Source organism: Triticum dicoccoides, chromosome 2B, assembly GCF_002162155.2.
Source record: "Triticum dicoccoides isolate Atlit2015 ecotype Zavitan chromosome 2B, WEW_v2.0, whole genome shotgun sequence".
Lineage (NCBI taxonomy): Eukaryota > Viridiplantae > Streptophyta > Magnoliopsida > Poales > Poaceae > Triticum > Triticum dicoccoides.
Genome location: NC_041383.1, coordinates 171,340,290 through 171,361,166, shown reverse-complemented (window position 1 = coordinate 171,361,166; position 20,877 = coordinate 171,340,290). Strand labels below are relative to the sequence as shown.

Sequence of the window (20,877 nt, the reverse complement as noted above, 5' to 3'; positions counted from 1 at the left end):
CGCGCGGATGCCTGGGCCCACAGTAGCCTCCAGTGGTGGTGGAGAGTTGATGCCAACACCTTCCATCCCTACTCCAAGGCGGATGGCACTGGAGGCGTCGGTGGGCGCTGACACGAAGCCAAGCGCGACCTCTTCGTCCACAATGGCGCGTCTCCGAACGGGCGCATAACAAGGAGGGCCACGGCTCGGGCCAACAGCCTCGCCGGCGGGTGTCGGCGTCGCGGGCGGGAGCCACGCGGTCGGTGGGGGAGGAGGCGGAGGCGGAGATCCGGGGGGCGATCCAGGCACAGCGGCGGCCCCGTTCATCATCGGGGCGCTCGGGCCGGCCACCATCCGAGGGTCGAGCCCCATGGGCGCCTGGCCACGGGCGCATGGAGCACCATCTTGGGCGCGTCCAGGGGCGAGGGGAGCACCGCGGGGGGCGCGTCCAGCAGCGCGGTGGCGGCCAGGAGCACCACTTCCAGCGGCGCTGCGGCCGAATCGAGGGATGGCTTGCATCCGGCGACGGAAACGCCGGAGTCCACCCACTCCATGGTAGCGACGACGGTATCGACGACCATCCTCGCGGATCAGACGGAGGAAGAAGGAAACGAGGTTAGGCATCTCACCGGCGGCGCGTGCTCCCTCTCTTCTCCTTTCTCTCTGTTGATTCTCTTTGCTCTCGCTGGCTGTTCTACGTGTGTGATAACGTGTTTTGAATCAGAATGATCGAATACTTTGATCGATGGTTACATTGCCCCTTTTATACGTCCGAAGAGACACGACGATCCCTCGAGGGGGCGTCGGTTCCAGGAGATCGAAGGTAGGCGTCGGTTGCGGGACAAACCGCAACGACGGTTTACTCAAGGGGAGATTTTCCCCTAATTATAGAATTAGTTTTAACACAGAGCATCCACGCGCTGGGAGCGTTGGTAAGGAGTCGCCGGGGATTGCCCCGTCGTGCAGATGAAGGGGATTGAGCCCCCCTGCCATAAAACCAGCAGTCCCGTCGACCAAGCCGCTGCGCAGGATCCCCCCACCACAACAAGGCCATGGCCAACCTGTGGAGCCAGCGGGGAGAAGCCATGGTGGGAGCCGCATCCATGGGATCGATCGCCACGCCGCCCAAAGAGTCGTCCCGTCACCGGGATTCGCCGCCTCCGAAGCGAAGCTACGCCTTCGTCCGACAGACTCCACCGAGGAAGTAACGTCGCCGCGGAATGCTACTCTGCAGGCCGAGAACCTCACTCCTTTGGGAGAGAGCCTGCCGCCACGGCTGCGCATGCCGGCACGAAGGGCTGCCAGCCGACAGGGATGGCTGGTAGTGGCGACATCCATGGTTCCTCCCGGGGTCACCCACTCGGGGTCGGGGGTCGGCGGGGGATGCGTTCACATCAGAGTCGGTATTTGCTCAATAGGACCGCTCATCTGAAACTACAGGACCGCTCATCTGAAACTACACCGTTGCTCTAGTTACAGGGCCTTGAATTCTTTTCACTCTTGAAGGTGGTAAGTATCTTCAATATTCAACAGTAAGAGCATTCATGCACCAGGCAAAACGCTGGAACAAATAGACATATCACAACGAGACGACGACAACTTTGTACATCTTGCATTACGAGTTTTGAAACATAATCTAGGGAGAGCGGTACAGTCGAAGATGAATTGTCGTACATCACCCATCAGTTTTTATCTACCAAAGGAAACCTAATTTGTGCGTGCACAACATTTGGCACAAATGTTCAATATTATTCCTACTGACAATCGAAGTGCTATGACAAACAGTTCACTATCAACACAATATATACAAGATAAATAATCAGCACACAAGGTGCGCCGACAAGGACGGACCCCTAACAGCTTTCTGGGACTTCTTTACCGCAGCATTCTTTCCCAAAGCAAGCTGTCATTTGCAGAGTGGAAAACAAGTCAGCTTGAAACATGACGCTTTGGTTAACAAACTTGGAGAAAATATGATTGCGTAAGAAATTAAAAAGGGCAGTGGGAAAATAGTACCACAGATGCAGGAATGTGTCTACGGGTCATCAAATAATTCACAAAAAAGATAAGACTTATATAAGCTGAAGCCCAAAAGGCTTGTAGTGAAGTGCATGAATTATCCCTGATGTTGATTGGGAACTTGGAAGGATGTTTGTTTAAGCGGTAGCAGCAGAACATTGTGGTACTCAAATTATAGAAAACTGAAGCTCATGTGCAAATATCTACTATATACCAATACCATTATAAAAAGAGCAAGTTGCAAAGGTCCAACAAATCTCACCGATTCAACTGCATCTATCCAACGGTCTAAATCGCTCCGATGTTTAGCATGTTTAGTACCATCGCCTAATTAATATCATGCTTACTATATAGCCTAGTACCTAATATTAACATGCAATTTATATTTTGCCTAATATTAATATGCAATATAATTAATATCTTTGCCTCGTGTTAATGTGCATTGCACGTCCACAATTACTAGTTGGGTTAAAGGCCTGAATTTCTTGCTTACAAGTTACCATCAGCCCACTCGCTACATGCTCTCATCCATTTACTCCTCGCCCTACAAATTAACCAGCGACTACTCTATCCAAACAGCTTCACGCTCCAACCCTTGTCTACCAGTGGCATTTGATCAATAAACTTGACGAGATAGTCTGATTAGCCTTCCAAAAACTCTTTAGTTTACAGTACTTTCAGGGCATGGACTTCCTCATGAAAAGCTCCTAACATAACTTCTAGTGTTAACAGATGTTCCGTACCTCACCCAGTTCATCAATATTGATGTTCAGGAACTACAAGTGCAACTAAAAATCATGCATATTGGTAGGAAGCACATATAGTAAAATCTGATGTAGTGATCTAAACGCTCTTATATTAGTTTACGGAGGGAGTATAATTTTGCATTAGTTTACGGAGAAACACAATGCTAGGTAGCAAGCTCACCATTTTAACATGCCCATAAGGCAGCCATGAAACTGCCTCGCTCCAACCTGCTGGCCATCACGTCCATCTGCTCTTCGCCGTCAGACTGGTTTGCAAGGATAACAAAATCGTCCTCCAGATCCATCTGGTCTTCCTCCTCGGGCTGATTTGCAATGATAACAAAATCGTCCTCCAGCTCCGATTCGTCGTCCTCCGAGGTCTCCGGTGGGACCTCGCTCTCCTCATCCTCATCTTCCACGATCCCCGGTGGCACCTCGCTCTCTTCATCCTCATCCTCCAAGGACCCCGGTGGAACGTTGTCGCTCTCCTCGAGCAGTTCGGTGACATCCGGGTCGATGGCCTCCTCCACTGGAATCAGCGCTCCCGTTGCAGCGACATTGTCCAGACCAACATCAACACCACGCGCGTCGTATGCCTGCACAGAACAGTACCGGGATTAGACACCTGGAAGGGACGAAATTACGCGGCATGCTCCAAGTGAACAAACAGATCGGACCTTGACGCTCAGCGGGAGACCGCAGCGCGCGGCGCGGCGGGTGGGGAGGAACACGGCGGACGAGCCCCCGCCACCGGTGGAGGAGTACGAGGGGCGGATCTCGCGGATGTGGGCGAGGTAGTTGTAGCCGTCGTCGGGGAGACCGAGCTCCAGGATCGCGCGGCGGACGTGGTCGGGGAGGGCGGCCCCGGAGGGCGAGGACGAGGGCTCGGCGCCCTCGAAGTAGCAGCAGGCGTCGTCGTCGAGGCCGGGGACGCGGTACGGGTTGCCGTCGACGCGGACGAGGACGCGGTCGGAGGGGTCGGCGGCGCCGGGGCGCGGGCAGAGGCGGAACGTGGCGGAGTTGCGGGGCTTGCGGTTGCGGCCTCCTCTGCCTCTACCCATGGCGACGGTGGCGGATGGGGCGGGGAAGGCTGTGGCGTGCGGTGAGGTTTCCGATCTGTGTGGAGTTTATTTTTCCAAGAGAAAATGTGATCTTACTCCCGTTTTATTAGGGCTGGGGAAAAGATGGATGCGGGGGAGGGATGCGTGGGGGGTATTACAAAGAGCGCAAGAAAAGGGAATATTCCCTCCCGAGATCTATCTATCTTTTTTTTAGAGAGAGAAACACCCGAGATCTATCTATCTATCTATCTAGTATTAGGCTTTCACGGGCCATTATACTTCATTTTACCATCTATGGAGTGGCCCAACAAGGATCGTGGTTACTTTTCTTTTTGCTGTTTCTTTTCTCGTTTCTATTTTCATATGTTTTCTTTCAATTTTATCCTATTTGTCATGTTTTTGTTTACCCATTTGGTCAAATACATGAACATCTTTATCTTTACCTAATAATTTTTTTTAATTAATAATAAAGCAAATTCGGTTTCTGTCGTCTGTCGTCGGCTTTTTTGCATTAAAGTCCCTTCGTTTCTGAGAATTCAACCCGCAGTCCTACTTTAAGTGTGTTCCTGATGAGATAATGTTTTGTTTTTACAGAAAACCCCCTGCTACCACTGCCACTTATCCATTGCTGGCCACCACTGCCACTTATCCATTGCCGGCCACCACTGCAACTTATCCATTGCCGGCCTCCAACGCCCGGCACGCGCCGCCGCTTGCCGCCGGCGGCGTGCATCCTGGAGAAGCCAAGGAAGGGGTGATGCGTCGCGGCGGGCGTCGGCGCCGCGTGAGCCCAAGAATGGGTCGAGGCGTTGGAGAGCGCGGCGGACAGGAAGTAGCCGGAGGTGGCCTTGGCCGGCATGAGGGCGAGCTCGCGGGCGCGCTTGCGGCAGGCGAGCCTAGCCCACAGGTCCTCCTGCTGCTTGGCGAGGCCAGTGGCCTTCACGACGAAATCAAATTAGCACAACCAACAACGTCGGGGGTGATGATTTACAAATTACTAAAATGACAGAGATGCAGATGGGGATAAGAATGAACTCAAAGAGGAGTCCCAGTCATCCAGGGAACAACGTCTGGGCCGCCATTAGATGCTTCAGGCGAGCGGCACCGGCGCTCCTGTCGGCGAGGGGCGGCTTGCCCGGTCGGCGGTCCACGCGCAGGTGCGCTCCACGCGAGCGTGGCGAGGGACGGCCCGGGACGGGTCGATGGCGCGCTGTCGTCTTCATCCTCACGTATGATGGAGGCGAGGCAGAGGGTCGCGACGCCGGTCACGGCACAGATGCTCGCCAATGATCGGCAAACTCGGAGGCAGCGGCGGCGCGACGACGGCCGTGGTGGCGGCGGCGGCGAGGCTCCCTGCTTGCTTCCTCTGCTCATGGCCATATAGAAAAAGAAAGGTCAGAGATGCAGGGGGAAGAGAGGAAGAAGGAGAAAGGAGGGAGAAGGAGGCGCTGCGAGGAGGCACTGAGCTCCGATGGGGCGGCGTGCGCGAGGGCAAAGAGGAAGGAGGAGGCGGTCGAGGAGCTCGGTGGTGGCCTGGATCTGATCTGGATCGAGAGCTCTACGGGGAGGCCTTGAAGCAGCGGCGGCCATTGAGAAGGACTGGATTGTCGTTCCCCGCTGGACAGAGAGAAGAGGAGAGAAGATAGGAAAGGGAATCCGGAGTGTGGGGAAACGAAACGTGTTGGCGAGATAGACAGCGGTGCGTGTGGGATCTCCGGATCTGACAACACGTTTCGTTGTCTTTTCTGTTTTTTAGCCACAGCTGGATAATTTGTTGCAACGGACACCCGAATGGGCTGGACACGGGAGCATTCACCGAATAAAGATTAGCTAGATTTGATAATATAAATAACTATAGGTTGATTACAGAAATAAGAATTGACTAGGAGGGACACGCTCTTTTAACCATCAAACAGCTTGGCTGTGGCGAACCAACCTGTGTGAAAGATCGTGGATGTCGCCTAAAGGGGGGGAGTGAATAGGCGTTTTAAAATATTTACGGTTTAGGCTTGAACAAATGCGGAATAAACCTAACGGTTAATTTGTCAAGCACAAAACCTACAACAACTAGGCTCACCTATGTGCACCAACAACTTATGCTAAGCAAGATAAGCAACTATGTGATAGGAAGATATATGACAAGAACAATATGACTATCACAAAGTAAAGTGCATAAGTAAAGGGCTCGGGTAAGAGATAACCGAGGCACGCGGAGACGATGATGTATCCCGAAGTTCACACCCTTGCGGATGCTAATCTCCGTTTGGAGCGGTGTGGAGGCACAATGCTCCCTAAGAAGCCACTAGGGCCACCGTAATCTCCTCACGCCCTTGCACAATGCAAGATGTCGTGATTCCACTAAGGGACCCTTGAGGGCGGTCACCGAACCCGTACAAATGGCAACCCTTGGGGGCGGTCACCGAACCCGTACACTTTGGCAACCCTTGGGGGCGGTCACCGGAACCCGTCAAATTGCTCGGGGCGATCTCCACAACCTAATTGGAGACCCCGACGCTTGCTCGGAGCTTTACACCACAATGATTGAGCTCCGAACACCACCAACCGTCTAGGGCGCCCAAGCACCCAAGAGGAACAAGCTCAAGGGCACCAAGCACCCAAGAGTAATAAGCTTCTCAACTTGTAACTTCCACGTATCACCGTGGAGAACTCAAACCGATGCACCAAATGCAATGGCAAGGGCACACGGAGTGCCCAAGTCCTTCTCTCTCAAATCCCACCGAAGCAACTAATGCTAGGGAGGAAAATGAGAGGAAGAACAAGAAGGAGAACACCAAGAACTCCAAGAACTAGATCCAAGGGGTTCCCCTCACATAGAGGAGAAAGTGATTGGTGGAAATGTGGATCTAGATCTCCTCTCTCTTTTCCCTCAAAAACTAGCAAGAATCCATGGAGGGATTGAGAGTTAGCAAGCTCGAAGAAGGTCAACAATGGGGGCAAAAACGAGCTAAAGAGATAGGGAACCATTAGGGAAGAAGACCCCCTTAAATAGGTCCCCACGAATCTGCCCGTTATGTGCAGAAACCTGTAGGACCGGTACAACCGGTGCATGAACCGGTACAACCGGCCAAAGCAGAGGAAAAACCAACCTGGGAAAAGCTCTAAGCGGTACAACAGCCTGGGGAACCGGTAGTACCGGTTAGACCGGTTAAACCGGTCAACAACCGCCCAAGAACCGCTCCAAAACAGAAACTAGTCCGGTGGTAGAGCGGTACATGGCCGGTACAACCTCCGGACCAATTCTGGAGCGGTACAACCGCTCCAAACACCGGTTGTACCGGTCAACCGGTACAACCTCTCTACGGGGCGGTACAACCTCTCTATGTAAAACAGGCAATATCAAAACAGCCATAACTTTCGCATACGAGCTCCGAATTCGATGAAACCAAGTTTGTTGGAAAGCTAGCAACAAGGGCTAACACAATCTTGATAGAAATATCAATAAGAAGCAAATGAGAAAAGGTCCATAATAAAATGGTGAGAACCCTTTCTTGGATAAGACCGGTAAAACCTCCAACACCGAAAACATCATAGAAGACGCATGCGAACTCCATTTTCGATGAACTCAAGCTTGTCATCAAGATGACCATAAGCTCTAAGACTCACAAAGAGAACCAAACAAGAACCAAGAAACATGATGCAAGGATGCAATGGTTTGAGCTCTCTACTAGCGATACGATCAAGCTACCAACTTGAGAGCCCCCCTTGATAGTACGCCAAACGATCATATAACTCGGTCTCCCTACTACCACCATGTGACCGGTAAAATAGAAAACCTATCAAGGGAAAACCTCTGCCTTGCACATGGTCCACTTGAGCTAGATGATGACGATCTTGACTCCCTCAAGATGGACCACCTTTCTTGATTGCGTTGGCTCGATGAAGACTAGATGATTGCTCCCCCATAGTCCACTATGGGTGAGCCACTCTCTGGCTCATCTTCACAAGTCCATTGATACCACAATGGATGGCAAGATTCAAGCACTTGATCTCTTCGTGATGCTCCACTTGAACTTGCACACGACAATCTTGATGACGATCACCACTTGATGTCATCCTTTCCATGGGTTGTATGATATCTTCCTTTTGATGCAAGCCCATGAATACGTACCTAACCCCACATAGAACTCTCACATAGACCATGGGTTAGTACACAAAGTGCAATGGACAAAGCTTACCATACCATGGGATCACTTGATCCCTCTCGGTACATCTTCTACGCTTTGTGAGTTGATCAACTTGATTCACTATTGACTTAGTCTTGATCAACCTTAAATCTTTGCAACTCTCTTCATTTGGATGATATATTGAAGGTAAACATGAATGACCACACAACCTTCTTCTTCAAGACATGCTTGCAGTAAGCTTAACACTCACATTACCAATCTTTGGATAATTCCTTAATAGCACCTTGGTCAACTCATAAACTCCTTGAAACCAACACATGAACTTCAAGAAAATCCTATGGACAAAACCTTCAAATATAACTCAAGATAACCATTAGTCCATAGAGATTGTCATCAATTACCAAAACCAAACATGGGGGCACCGCATGTTCTTTCAATCTCCCTCATTTTGGTAATTGATGACAATCACTTTTAAGAGAGTTTATATAAGGAATTATGCTTCACTATGCAATGCAACAACCAATAGTGCATACGTATGAGATGCAAATGCTAAGGAACAAAACCAAAGCAAGAGGAGATAACTCTCTAAACTTCTCCACAAAACTCTCTAAAACTTCTCCCCCATTGGCATCGATTGCCAAAATGGACTAAAAGCTTAGAAGGCCAATATAAAATGTGTTCCTCCATAAATTGTGTATTTCTCAACAAGAGAGTGGAATGCAATACACATATCCAACTGCCAATACTTGGAGGAAGACAAACTATATTGATGCCCAAAGATTGCAACAAAAAGATATGCCACAAAGACATAACAAAGAGAGACACAAGCAATCAGAAGATACCAATTGAAGCAAGCAATCAACGGAAATCAATTGAACCAACTAGACCAATGATCCTACATGCCACAAGAATAAAGATATTATGAAAAGCGCAGAGGAGTGTTTTAAAGAAACTAGAGAAGCTCCCCATGATTTGTGCACACAAAAGAATTTTTGTATTTGAATACAAAGTGCACAAAATAGGATCATAGCTCCCCCAAAATCAATAGAAACTCACATCCAGTGCAAGTGAGCATATAGGAAACAAAGCCTAGCGCTTGCAACAAGCACATGGTTGAGCAACATGTAAAAGAGGCAACTTAAGAATAGGCTCAACCAAAATGATGTGTGTGAGTCATGGCGAAGCACTTGAGAAGACTAAGATTAGGATGAGCATTAAGCATCAACATAGTCTTGAAAGAATGAGGCACATGGTGCAAGGCCTATCATTCCCACACACAACTGGAAAATGGGTTCACAAGCTTACTAATAAGCAAAAGAGAACCTATGCTTGTGACAACCCGTGGTGAAGATAGACGAGGGGAGGCTCATCAAGACGAGGGATACCAATTAAGATGGCAAAAACCTCGTAAAGATAAGCAAGAGGAAAATAATCTTCACCACACAAGAGTGCAACAAGATGTAACGATAGAGGACACGCACTCAAGGCAAAAGCTTTCACGGAGCCACCAAAGAAATAACATAAGAAAGACAAGGTGGACGTGAAAGAAAAGATATCAACTAGAGATGTAATTTCTCTCAAGTGTATAAGGTTCTATGTAGACTAAATCATGATGATATATATATCTACAAAGAAGGATGTACACCCGAAACAGTTACAACACGAAGGAACAAGGTATCCACAAGGAAGTCATAAATATACCAATAAGATATTTGCTTGAAAGCATAGCACTTGGCTGGATAAGGTCTTATTGTATATAAATGAAGTCCAAACACACATCCATCAAAGGCATCACAACTAGCAACGAGAGATCATCATTGGGATGTTTTGAGAAAGGAAACAAGTATCACAAGATATGAAATGAAAATCATGCCGAGATGCAACCTACACAAGGTTGAATGCAAGAGGAGAAAGCATGAATAGATACTTGTTACCGAGATATCATTGGAAGGATGTAGTAGATACCAATTGAAGGTAGATAGTAGTTCATTGATCATCCTAGCTTGACTCCAATATGCACATGGTGACAACACCTTCCTTGTGAGTGAGCCGAGCATCCAATGCATCTCCAAATGTTCCTAGAAGAACAACACAAACTAAACGGTACCCAAACTCATCGGGACCAAATAGTTAGAAACACCAATACATAGGACAAACTCCACATAAATATGTGCATATAAATATGAAAATGAATTTCATGCACATCTCATCCAAATTGAGACTAGGTGGAGTTCCCGCTATATATTGAGTCAAAGAAAGAAAACATGCCAAATGAAATACATGAAGTAAACATGCATGCTCAAGACTTTCAAAACCCGAAACCAAAAGACTAAGAAATGCCAAGTGAAAAGGATAGCAAATGGAGAAATAATCACTTGGAAGATATCATTAAAGATACATCAAGGAATGAGATATCCATTGATACACACTAAACTAAAGATGTCAAACTCCTAAAAAGAGGATGGTTCCAAACAAACCAAGCTCTCAACAAAGTTTAATGATGGCACAATGTACCAAAAATAAATGGCTTGCCTTCCACCAAAACACACTTGATGAGGATCACAAGATGAGCGTTTTAGAGAAAATAGAATAGCTCCCCCACAAGTTGTGCATTACATAGGATTTGCATTTGAATACAAAATGCACAAGGTGGGATCATCACTTTCACTATATCTAGAAAACACTAGACAAGAACAAGAAATAAACAAGATCCACAAGTGGTAGGGAAGACAATGGGAGTTGACACAAACTTGGCAAGAGATAAGGCAAATAAAAAGCAAATGCCAACGTGAAGATGATCAATAATTTCTACCACACATAAGTGAGTACCAATTGTTAAAAGACAAGAAGTATTTGGAAATAATTCCCGTTGGTAGATAGCAATGATATCCAACATCATCTTCACACCAAACACACGCAAATTGCAACTTATAGAGCTAACATGCCACCTAGGAACAAGATAATCTACAATATCAATTCTAGGTGACAATATCTCAAATGTACACATTTTCTAGGCTTGTAATATGCACTTAGCATATTACTCCCCCATAATGTGATACCAATAAGAACTTAACAAGAGGCAATAAGAGGAACAAACAAGAGATAATTAATGGACTATTTAGAGTTTGAATTTCTCATGAGAGATATACCACCTAGCGACTAGATAATCTTGTAATATCAATACTAGATGGTATTCCTCATGTACACACATTTATAGGATTGTGAGGTGCACAAAGCACATCACTCCCCCAAAATGGGATGTTCCATTAATCTCTCACACGAGCCAACTAGGATACAAACAAGAAACATAAAGGCTCAACGCACGACACACACGTACATGATGTGCAAACCAATACACACATACTTGTTTGCTCAAGATAAGCAAGTTGGAATCACAACATATACAAACACATGCAAGGAACAAAACCAAAACATGCAAGGGGGCAAGTAACTTTGAATGTAAGCAAGTTTAAGTACAAGTTACCGCAAGGAGGCACATTGGATATAAGATAGAAACTTGATAATCCAATTGACTTGGCTTGAGACAAAGAGAATGATGAAGTCCCCTTAATTCTTCATAATGTAGCCAAGTCTCCAATGCCCTCCAACAACACCTATTGATCAAGTTTGAGCTTGTTGGTCCCCAACCAAGTTGGGTCCTAAGAGGTTAGTCACAATAGGTTTGGCTACCCAAATGGTTCTTTGCTTGACACCACTTTGAGTACCAACAAACTTGGCAAACACATTGCCAACCTTATCCTTACCAAGAGAATAGATATTATCAATAATAATTGGGTTGGATAAGTTACCACTAGTGCATGAAGAAGCGACGTGACCTTTCTGACGACATAAGTAGCAACGTCTACTCTTCACTTTCTTCTCACTTGATTTCTCAATTTGAGAAGCATTAACTTGAGTCTTCTTGGGAAGAGGCCTTTCTTCAACTTGATGTTGAGCATGAGATTGAACTTGTGCCCTCTTCACTTGTTGCTTGACACTAATGGCCTTCTTCTTCAATGGGCAAGATCTAACATGATGCCCTTCAACTTTGCACTTGAAGCAAACAATCTTGGCCGAATTCTTGATCTTTTCTTGGCCCTTCTTCTTGTTCATGTTGGACTTCTTCTTCTTATTGGAGTTGAATCCAAGTCCACCTTTGTCATTGGGGGATTTTTGCACACTCAAGATATTGTTGAGTGTGGATTTCCCTTGATGACTCTTTTCCAAGTCTTTCTTCAAAGAAGTGACTTGGGCCTTGAGCTCTTTGATTTCCTCTACAGGGTTAGTCTCAACACAAGTACTAGAGGAAGTATAAGCTTCATCGTTAGAGCAACAAGGCAAGGAAAGCAATTCATCACAAGATGTACCAACATTGTGAGTAGATGAATTACAAGGACTAACACATGGCAATATACTATTTTGACTAGAAGTAGTGCTAGTATCCACATGAGGCTCACTAGATGTTACCTTAGCAATCATGGCCTCATGAGCTATCTTTAGCACACTATGGGATACTAGAAGATCATCATGAGAGCTTGAGAGATTTTTCATGACTTTCTTCCAATTTCCCATAATTGCAAGATAGCACCTCAAGTTGAGCCCGTAGCTCAACATTCTCCTTGAAAATGGATGCTTCACAAGTAATAGAATTAGTAGCACAAGCATCATCATTAACAACAAGAGGAGAAGGCAACTTGGCAAGCTCTTTCAAATAAGAAGCTTCAAGTTGAGCATGAGACTCGGTGAGTTTGATGAGCTCACCCTTGATGACCCTTGAGCCATTTTCTAGGTGCTCAAAATCCTCAAGGAGTCTAGCATGAGAAACTTCAAGCTTAGCATTTTTAGTTTCAAAGACATTGGCCACCTTAAGAGCTCTATCAGTAGATTCCTTCACTCTAGACAATTCTAGAGCAAAAGTCTCCTCAAGAGATTCCTTGGTGGTTTGTTCAAGTTCAAGAGCTTGAGAGAGGTCTGCAATCTCATTAGCGTAATCACGCCCATGACCTTCCATTTTATCAATGGTGGCCTCATGCTCCTCTAGATGAGATTCCAACTCCTCAATGTATTTCTTGCCATCAATGGAAATGGACATTATTTTCATGAAGTTGGAGCGAGCAAATTTATTTTTATGAAGAGCTTTAAAAATCATTTCCCCCTTAGTTTTTAAGGAGGCAACATTATCATTCTCTTCATCATTATCCTCAGCATCATTAGCATCAACATCATCATCAAGAGACATATTGGGGTACAAAGTAGGAGATACCTTTGACGCCTTAGCCATAAGGCAAAAAGCAATAGATGATGGTGTAGGATCCCTTGAGGCACCATTAAACACCATATCTTGTTCCATGGAGTGTTGGATTTCCTCTACATTGTTAGCACAACAATTTGAGGAAATAGATGCATTCTTATCATGGCAACAAGACATAGCAAGCATATCATCATGAGATTTAGTCAAGCAATTTCTACATGATATGCAAGGACTATCAACGCAAGCATGTGAAACATTTGGAGTGCTCGAAGTGTTAAAGCCCAAAGAAGGAGCATTGCAACAATATAGTGATGAAGGATCATCCACAATAAGCATACTATCATCATTGCAATGACCAACACTACTCATCATATCATTACCTTGTGGCAAACCACATGTAGGTGAAGTAGAAGAAGTTGAGAAGACTATACGACCGGAGGTGGAGGGAGAACAGTCATCCTTACAAATCTTGGACAGGCCATATTTATCTTGAAGCTTTGTCCATAACTCATGAGCATCCCGGAACGGCATGAGTTGAAATATAACTACATTGCTCAAAGCATCGAAAAGCACATTAGAAGCTTGAGCATTGAGATAAGAGTTTTTCTCATCCTCTAAAGATAATCTTTGGGGATCCTTTGGAGGAGAAAAACCCATATCTACAATTCGCTCTAAATTTGGGTCCATGACCCTAAAGAGATTAAGCATGTGAATTACCCAAACATCAAAATTTGTGCCATCGAAACTAAGAGTGTCAGAGAATCCTAATCCCCTAGTCGACATCTTTACTCTCTAGGCGGTAAAGCCTAATAAAGAGAGACGAGGCTCTCATACCAATTGAAAGATCGTGGATGTCGCCTAGAGGGGGGGTGAATAGGCATTTTAAAATATTTACGGTTTAGGCTTGAACAAATGCGGAATAAACCTAACGGTTAATTTGTCAAGCACAAAACCTACAACAACTAGGCTCACCTATGTGCACCAACAACTTATGCTAAGCAAGATAAGCAACTATGTGATAGGAAGATATATGACAAGAACAATATGACTATCACAAAGTAAAGTGCATAAGTAAAGGGCTCGGGTAAGAGATAACCGAGGCACGCGGAGACGATGATGTATCCCGAAGTTCACACCCTTGCGGATGCTAATCTCCGTTTGGAGCGGTGTGGAGGCACAATGCTCCCTAAGAAGCCACTAGGGCCACCGTAATCTCCTCACGCCCTTGCACAATGCAAGATGTCGTGATTCCACTAAGGGACCCTTGAGGGCGGTCACCGAACCCGTACAAATGGCAACCCTTGGGGGCGGTCACCGAACCCGTACACTTTGGCAACCCTTGGGGGCGGTCACCGGAACCCGTCAAATTGCTCGGGGCGATCTCCACAACCTAATTGGAGACCCCGACGCTTGCTCGGAGCTTTACACCACAATGATTGAGCTCCGAACACCACCAACCGTCTAGGGCGCCCAAGCACCCAAGAGGAACAAGCTCAAGGGCACCAAGCACCCAAGAGTAATAAGCTTCTCAACTTGTAACTTCCACGTATCACCGTGGAGAACTCAAACCGATGCACCAAATGCAATGGCAAGGGCACACGGAGTGCCCAAGTCCTTCTCTCTCAAATCCCACCGAAGCAACTAATGCTAGGGAGGAAAATGAGAGGAAGAACAAGAAGGAGAACACCAAGAACTCCAAGAACTAGATCCAAGGGGTTCCCCTCACATAGAGGAGAAAGTGATTGGTGGAAATGTGGATCTAGATCTCCTCTCTCTTTTCCCTCAAAAACTAGCAAGAATCCATGGAGGGATTGAGAGTTAGCAAGCTCGAAGAAGGTCAACAATGGGGGCAAAAACGAGCTAAAGAGATAGGGAACCATTAGGGAAGAAGACCCCCTTAAATAGGTCCCCACGAATCTGCCCGTTATGTGCAGAAACCTGTAGGACCGGTACAACCGGTGCATGAACCGGTACAACCGGCCAAAGCAGAGGAAAAACCAACCTGGGAAAAGCTCTAAGCGGTACAACAGCCTGGGGAACCGGTAGTACCGGTTAGACCGGTTAAACCGGTCAACAACCGCCCAAGAACCGCTCCAAAACAGAAACTAGTCCGGTGGTAGAGCGGTACATGGCCGGTACAACCTCCGGACCAATTCTGGAGCGGTACAACCGCTCCAAACACCGGTTGTACCGGTCAACCGGTACAACCTCTCTACGGGGCGGTACAACCTCTCTATGTAAAACAGGCAATATCAAAATAGCCACAACTTTCGCATATGAGCTCCGAATTCGATGAAACCAAGTTTGTTGGAAAGCTAGCAACAAGGGCTAACACAATCTTGATAGAAATATCAATAAGAAGCAAATGAGAAAAGGCCCATAATAAAATGGTGAGAACCCTTCCTTGGATAAGACCGGTAAAACCTCCAACACCGAAAACATCATAGAAGACGCATGCGAACTCCGTTTTCGATGAACTCAAGCTTGTCATCAAGATGACCATAAGCTCTAAGACTCACAAAGAGAACCAAACAAGAACCGAGAAACATGATGCAAGGATGCAATGGTTTGATCTCTCTACTAACGATACGATCAAGCTACCAACTTGAGAGCCCCCCTTGATAGTACGGCAAACGATCATATAACCCGGTCTCCCTACTACCACCATGAGACCGGTAAAATACAAAACCTATCAAGGGAAAACCTCTGTCTTGCACATGGTCCACTTGAGCTAGATGATGACGATCTTGACTCCCTCAAGATGGACCACCTTTCTTGATTGCGTTGGCTCGATGAAGACTAGATGATTGCTCCCTCATAGTCCACTATGGGTGAGCCACTCTTCAGCTCATCTTCACAAGTCCATTAACACCACAATGGATGGCAAGATTCAAGCACTTGATCTCTTCGTGATGCTCCACTTGAACTTGCACACGACAATCTTGATGACGATCACCATTTGATGTCATCCTTTCCATGGGTTGTATGATATCTTCCTCTTGATGCAAGCCCATGGATACGTACCTAACCCCACATAGAACTCTCACATAGACCATGGGTTAGTACACAAAGTGCAATGGACAAAGCTTACCATACCATGGGATCACTTGATCCCTCTCGGTACATCTTCTACGCTTTGTGAGTTGATCAACTTGATTCACTATTGACTTAGTCTTGATCAACCTTAAATCTTTGCAACTCTCTTCATTTGGATGATGTATTGAAGGTAAACATGAATGATCACACAACCTTCTTCTTCAAGACATGCTTGCAATAAGCTCAACACTCGCATGACCAATCTTTGGATAATTCCTTAATAGCACCTTGGTCAACTCATAAACTCCTTGAAACCAACACATGGACTTCAAGAAAATCCTATGGACAAATCCTTCAGATATAACTCAAGACAACCATTAGTCCATAGAGATTGTCATCAATTACCAAAACCAAACATGGGGGCACCGCATGTTCTTTCACTGTGGTTGAGATGGTTAGGTGGACAGTGGTATCCTCAATCCACCAGGGTTCAAATTCTGGTGCTCGCATTATTCCTGGATTTATTTCAGGATTTCCGGTGATGCGCTTTCAGTGGGAGGTACTCATAGGAGTAGGGTGTGTGTGTGTGCGTTCATAGGGGTGAGTGAATGTGCGTGTATATGAGCGCTTGTGTCTGTATTAATGCTAAAAAAACCGCTTGGCTGTGCATGCATTTTCTTTCTTCCCGAATCTACATGCACACGATTGCGGCTTTGGTTCTACATTTTTATTGAAGTTGGATTTGCATCTGTTTGTATTTTTTGACGTACTCATATTGACTAAATAGCTCAGGTCACATACGGACACGGCGTCAACATGTATGCCTGGACGTCCAATAAAGTACATACATAAATTATCTCCGGGCGCTGCTGATTTCGGTTTATACGAGTGTATAGTAAAATATCGGCATGAAAATATAGGTATTTACATGTCATGACCACAAAGTCTTTAATTGTTCTTAATAAGGTTGTTGTTCCGGATCAGGAAGAAGATGACATGCTTGATGTCCTTGAATATGGTCATGTTGAAGGTGGTATGGAGGAACAAGGCAACCAACTTATACATCCTTTTGACCAAAACATTGATGCTATGGAGAAACAAAAACAATTGCATCCATGTAAAATTACTTTTGAGGTATTACATATACGACATTTTTAATATTCGATGTTTGTGCAATGGTTAATATGCTGGTCTGGTATGCTTTGTCACTAGGTATCGACATACTTATCTAAAACTTCGTAGTGAAGTCGGACGAAAAACATGGTGTATATAGCAATGCTCTTACTTTAATATCATTTTTCTGCTATCTAAATTGCTTCAAGGAAAAACACAATACTCTAGCATGCAAACAACACATATATTCCGATGCTCATATCCAGTGTAATTAGATTTATTTATAAGTAGCTACATAGGCTCTATTTATGATGTAGATTTTATACCAGTTTTTTAATCAACAACAGATTCATATAGTATCCAAAACTCTCGTGCGGGAAAGTAATTTGGATGGCAATCTCGAGTCATGGAGATGGCAAAGAACAAAAAAGAAAAAGAGATAAAAGGCGGTATGCATGAATGACTAACGAAGAAAAGCAGGAAAAAACTGAAAAGGTGACATGAAGCCTATCCACTAAGCAAAAGAACTAAAGATTTGACCCGGTTGCAAAAGAATACACACAAAAAAAGCAAACATGAAGCCAACACAGATGATAAAAAAGTGTGCATGGAAAAGGCAGAAAGACACAAATATGCAACCAGAACAAAAGAACCAACAATTGAGGCGCAACACTCTAAGCAAAGATTGAACTGCGATGGAGAAATCCTACATATATCACGACAACATAAGAAGTTATACATCCATGCGACAAGGACTTCCCAGTGAGCACACACACACAACATGCTTCGACACTAGGCGAAGTATAAGAAATTTTTACTGTGTGATATCAATACGATGGTTAATTTACTGGTGAGGTATGTGTTGTCACAATATATTTATTATATATTAACGGTCTAATCTACAATGTCACATTGAAGTCATACAGTCATACAAAAAACATCATGCGTGCTCTTACTTCGAAAATCCTTTGAATTAGTAACTGAACTCTTGAAGAATGTGCTTCAAAGTCAGAGAAAAAATGCACTCGGTGGAAGTCATCCGTGTACCACCCTCTCTTCAACCATTGCCTATCCATCCCGTAGCAACGCACGGGCATAATTCCTAGTTTATTTAAAGACACGAAGGAACATTTTTTGTCAAACATATGAACTCATTTCATTTTTTTACATGTACAACATCTTTTTAACTGTGAGATTAACATTTCATCTTATACGAATGTTTATATTCAGATCATGTTTTTATATAGAAATATATTTTGTATAGAGACATATTTACAAATATATATATATATATATATATATATATATATATATATATAAGTATAAATTAACAGGCAACGTCAATGACCAACCCATTCCTTCGGATGCAGAAATTAGTCATCGCCATTTATTCGTTGCGGCCACTACGAAGCTACGGCTCGCAGCACCTCCGTTGCTCAACAACGAATCTTTACCAATTCGAGGTCCGTGGCCACTGTTCTTTTACTCTATAATAAGGATACATATGTGATTTCTATTATGTTTGAGGTATTTTGTATTATTTTTGATGAATTTTTATAATAGATATGGTCTTTTTTTAAAAATGATACACAAAATATCAGACGACATGTGCAATTTTTGCATTGCTTCTAACAACGTTTTTGAAGGAAATATGCCCTAGAGGCAATAATAAAGTTATTATTTATTTCCTTATTTCATGATAAATGTTTATTATTCATGCTAGAATTGTATTAACCGGAAACATGATACATGTGTGAATACATAGACAAACATAAAGTCACTAGTATGCCTCTACTTGACTAGCTCATTAATCAAAGATGGTTATGTTTCCTAACCATAGACATGTGTTGTCATTTGATTAATGGGATCACATCATTAGGATAATGATGTGATTGACATGACCCATTCCGTTAGCCTAGCACTTGATCGTTTAGTATATTGCTATTGCTTTCTTCATGACTTATACAAAGTTCCTGCAACTATGAGATTGTGCAACTCCCGTTTACCTTAAGAACACTTTGTGTGCTACCAAACGTCACAAGGTGATTATAAAGGTGCTCTACAGGTGTTTCCGAAGGTACATGTTGGGTTGGCATAATTCGAGATTAGGTTTTGTCACTCCGATTGTCGGAGAGGTATCTCTGGGCCCTCTCGGTAATACTCATCACCTAAGCCTTGCAAGCATTGTAACTAATGAGTTAGTTATAAGATGATGTGTTACAGAACGAGTAAAGAGACTTGCCGGTAACGAGATTGAACTAGGTATTGGATACCGACGATCAAATCTCGAGCAAGTAACATACCGATGACAAAGGGAACAACGTATGTTGTTATGCGGTTTGACCAATAAAGATCTTCGTAGAATATGTAGGAACCAATATGGGCATCCAGGTCCCACTATTGGTTATTGACCGAGAATGATTCTAGGTCATGTCTACATAGTTCTCGAACCCGTAGGGTCCGCACGCTTAATGTTACAATGACAGTTTTATTATGGGTTTATAAGTTTTGATGTACCGAAGTTTGTTCGGAGTCCCGGATGTGATCACGCACATGACGAGGAGTCTTGAAATGGTCGGGATATAAAGATTGATATATTGGACGACTATATTCGGACACCGGAAGTGTTCCGGGTGATTTCGGAGAAAACCGGAGTGCCGGGGGGGTTACCGGAACCCCCAGGGAGAGTATTGGGCCTTATGGGCCTTAGGGGAAAGGAGAGAGGGGCAGCCAGCATGGGCTGCGCGCCCCCTCCCCCCTCTGGTCCGAATTGGACTAGGAGGGGGGGCGGCGCCCCCTCCCCTTTCCTTCCCCCTCTCCCCCTTCCTTCCGCCTCCTAGTAGGAGTAGGAAAGGAGGAGTCCTACTCCTACTAGGAGGAGGATTCCTCCTCCCTTGGCGCGCCCAAGGGGCCGGCCGGCCTCCCCCCCTTGCTCCTTTATATACGGGGGCAGGGGGGCACCCCATGACACACAAGTTGATCTACGGATCGTTCCTTAGCCGTGTGCGGTGCCCCCCTCCACCATATTCCACCTCGGTCATATCGTCGCGGAGTTTAGGCGAAGCCTTGCGCCGGTAGAGCATCATCATCGTCACCACGCCGTCGTGCTGACGGAACTCATCCCCAAAGCTTTGCTGGATCGGAGCCCGGGGATCGTCATCGAGCTGAACGTGTGCTGAACTCGGAGGTGCCGTACGTTCGGTACTTGGATCGGTCGGATCGTGAAGACGTACGACTACATCAGCCGCGTTGTCATAACGCTTCCGCTTACGGTCTACGAGGGTATGTGGACAACACTCTCCCCTCTCGTTGCTATGCCATCACCATGATCTTGCGTGTACGTAGGAATATTTTTGAAATTACTACGTTCCCCAACAGTGGCATCCGAGCCTAGGTTTTATGCGTTGATGTTATATGCATGAGTAGAACACAAGTGAGTTGTGGGCGATACAAGTCATACTGCTTACCAGCATGTCATACTTTGGTTCGGCGGTATTGTTGGATGAAGCGGCCCGGACCGACATTAC

General features: G+C 45.3%; 1 protein-coding gene across 1 annotated transcript; it reads right to left on the bottom strand.

Annotated features, from left to right (window-relative positions):
- Positions 1–1,541: 1,541 nt before the first annotated feature.
- LOC119362850 lies at positions 1,542–5,463 on the bottom strand. Its single transcript, XM_037628118.1, has 3 exons — positions 3,422–5,463; positions 2,926–3,340; positions 1,542–1,882 (listed from the first exon to the last, which is right to left on the bottom strand). The coding sequence occupies exons 1-2, from the start codon at positions 3,803–3,805 to the stop codon at positions 2,930–2,932; spliced, it is 795 nt and encodes a 264-aa protein (XP_037484015.1). The 5' UTR covers positions 3,806–5,463; the 3' UTR covers positions 1,542–1,882; positions 2,926–2,929.
- Positions 5,464–20,877: the final 15,414 nt, after the last annotated feature.

Bases quoted from the DNA above. Each gene is read 5' to 3' on its own strand.
- LOC119362850 (XM_037628118.1), bottom strand. From the start codon at position 3,805: ATGGGTAGAGGCAGAGGAGGCCGCAACCGCAAGCCCCGCAACTCCGCC. The intron at 3,341-3,421 runs GTCCGATCTGTT...TGTTCTGTGCAG, and splicing joins GTCTCCCGCTGAGCGTCAAG to GCATACGACGCGCGTGGTGT.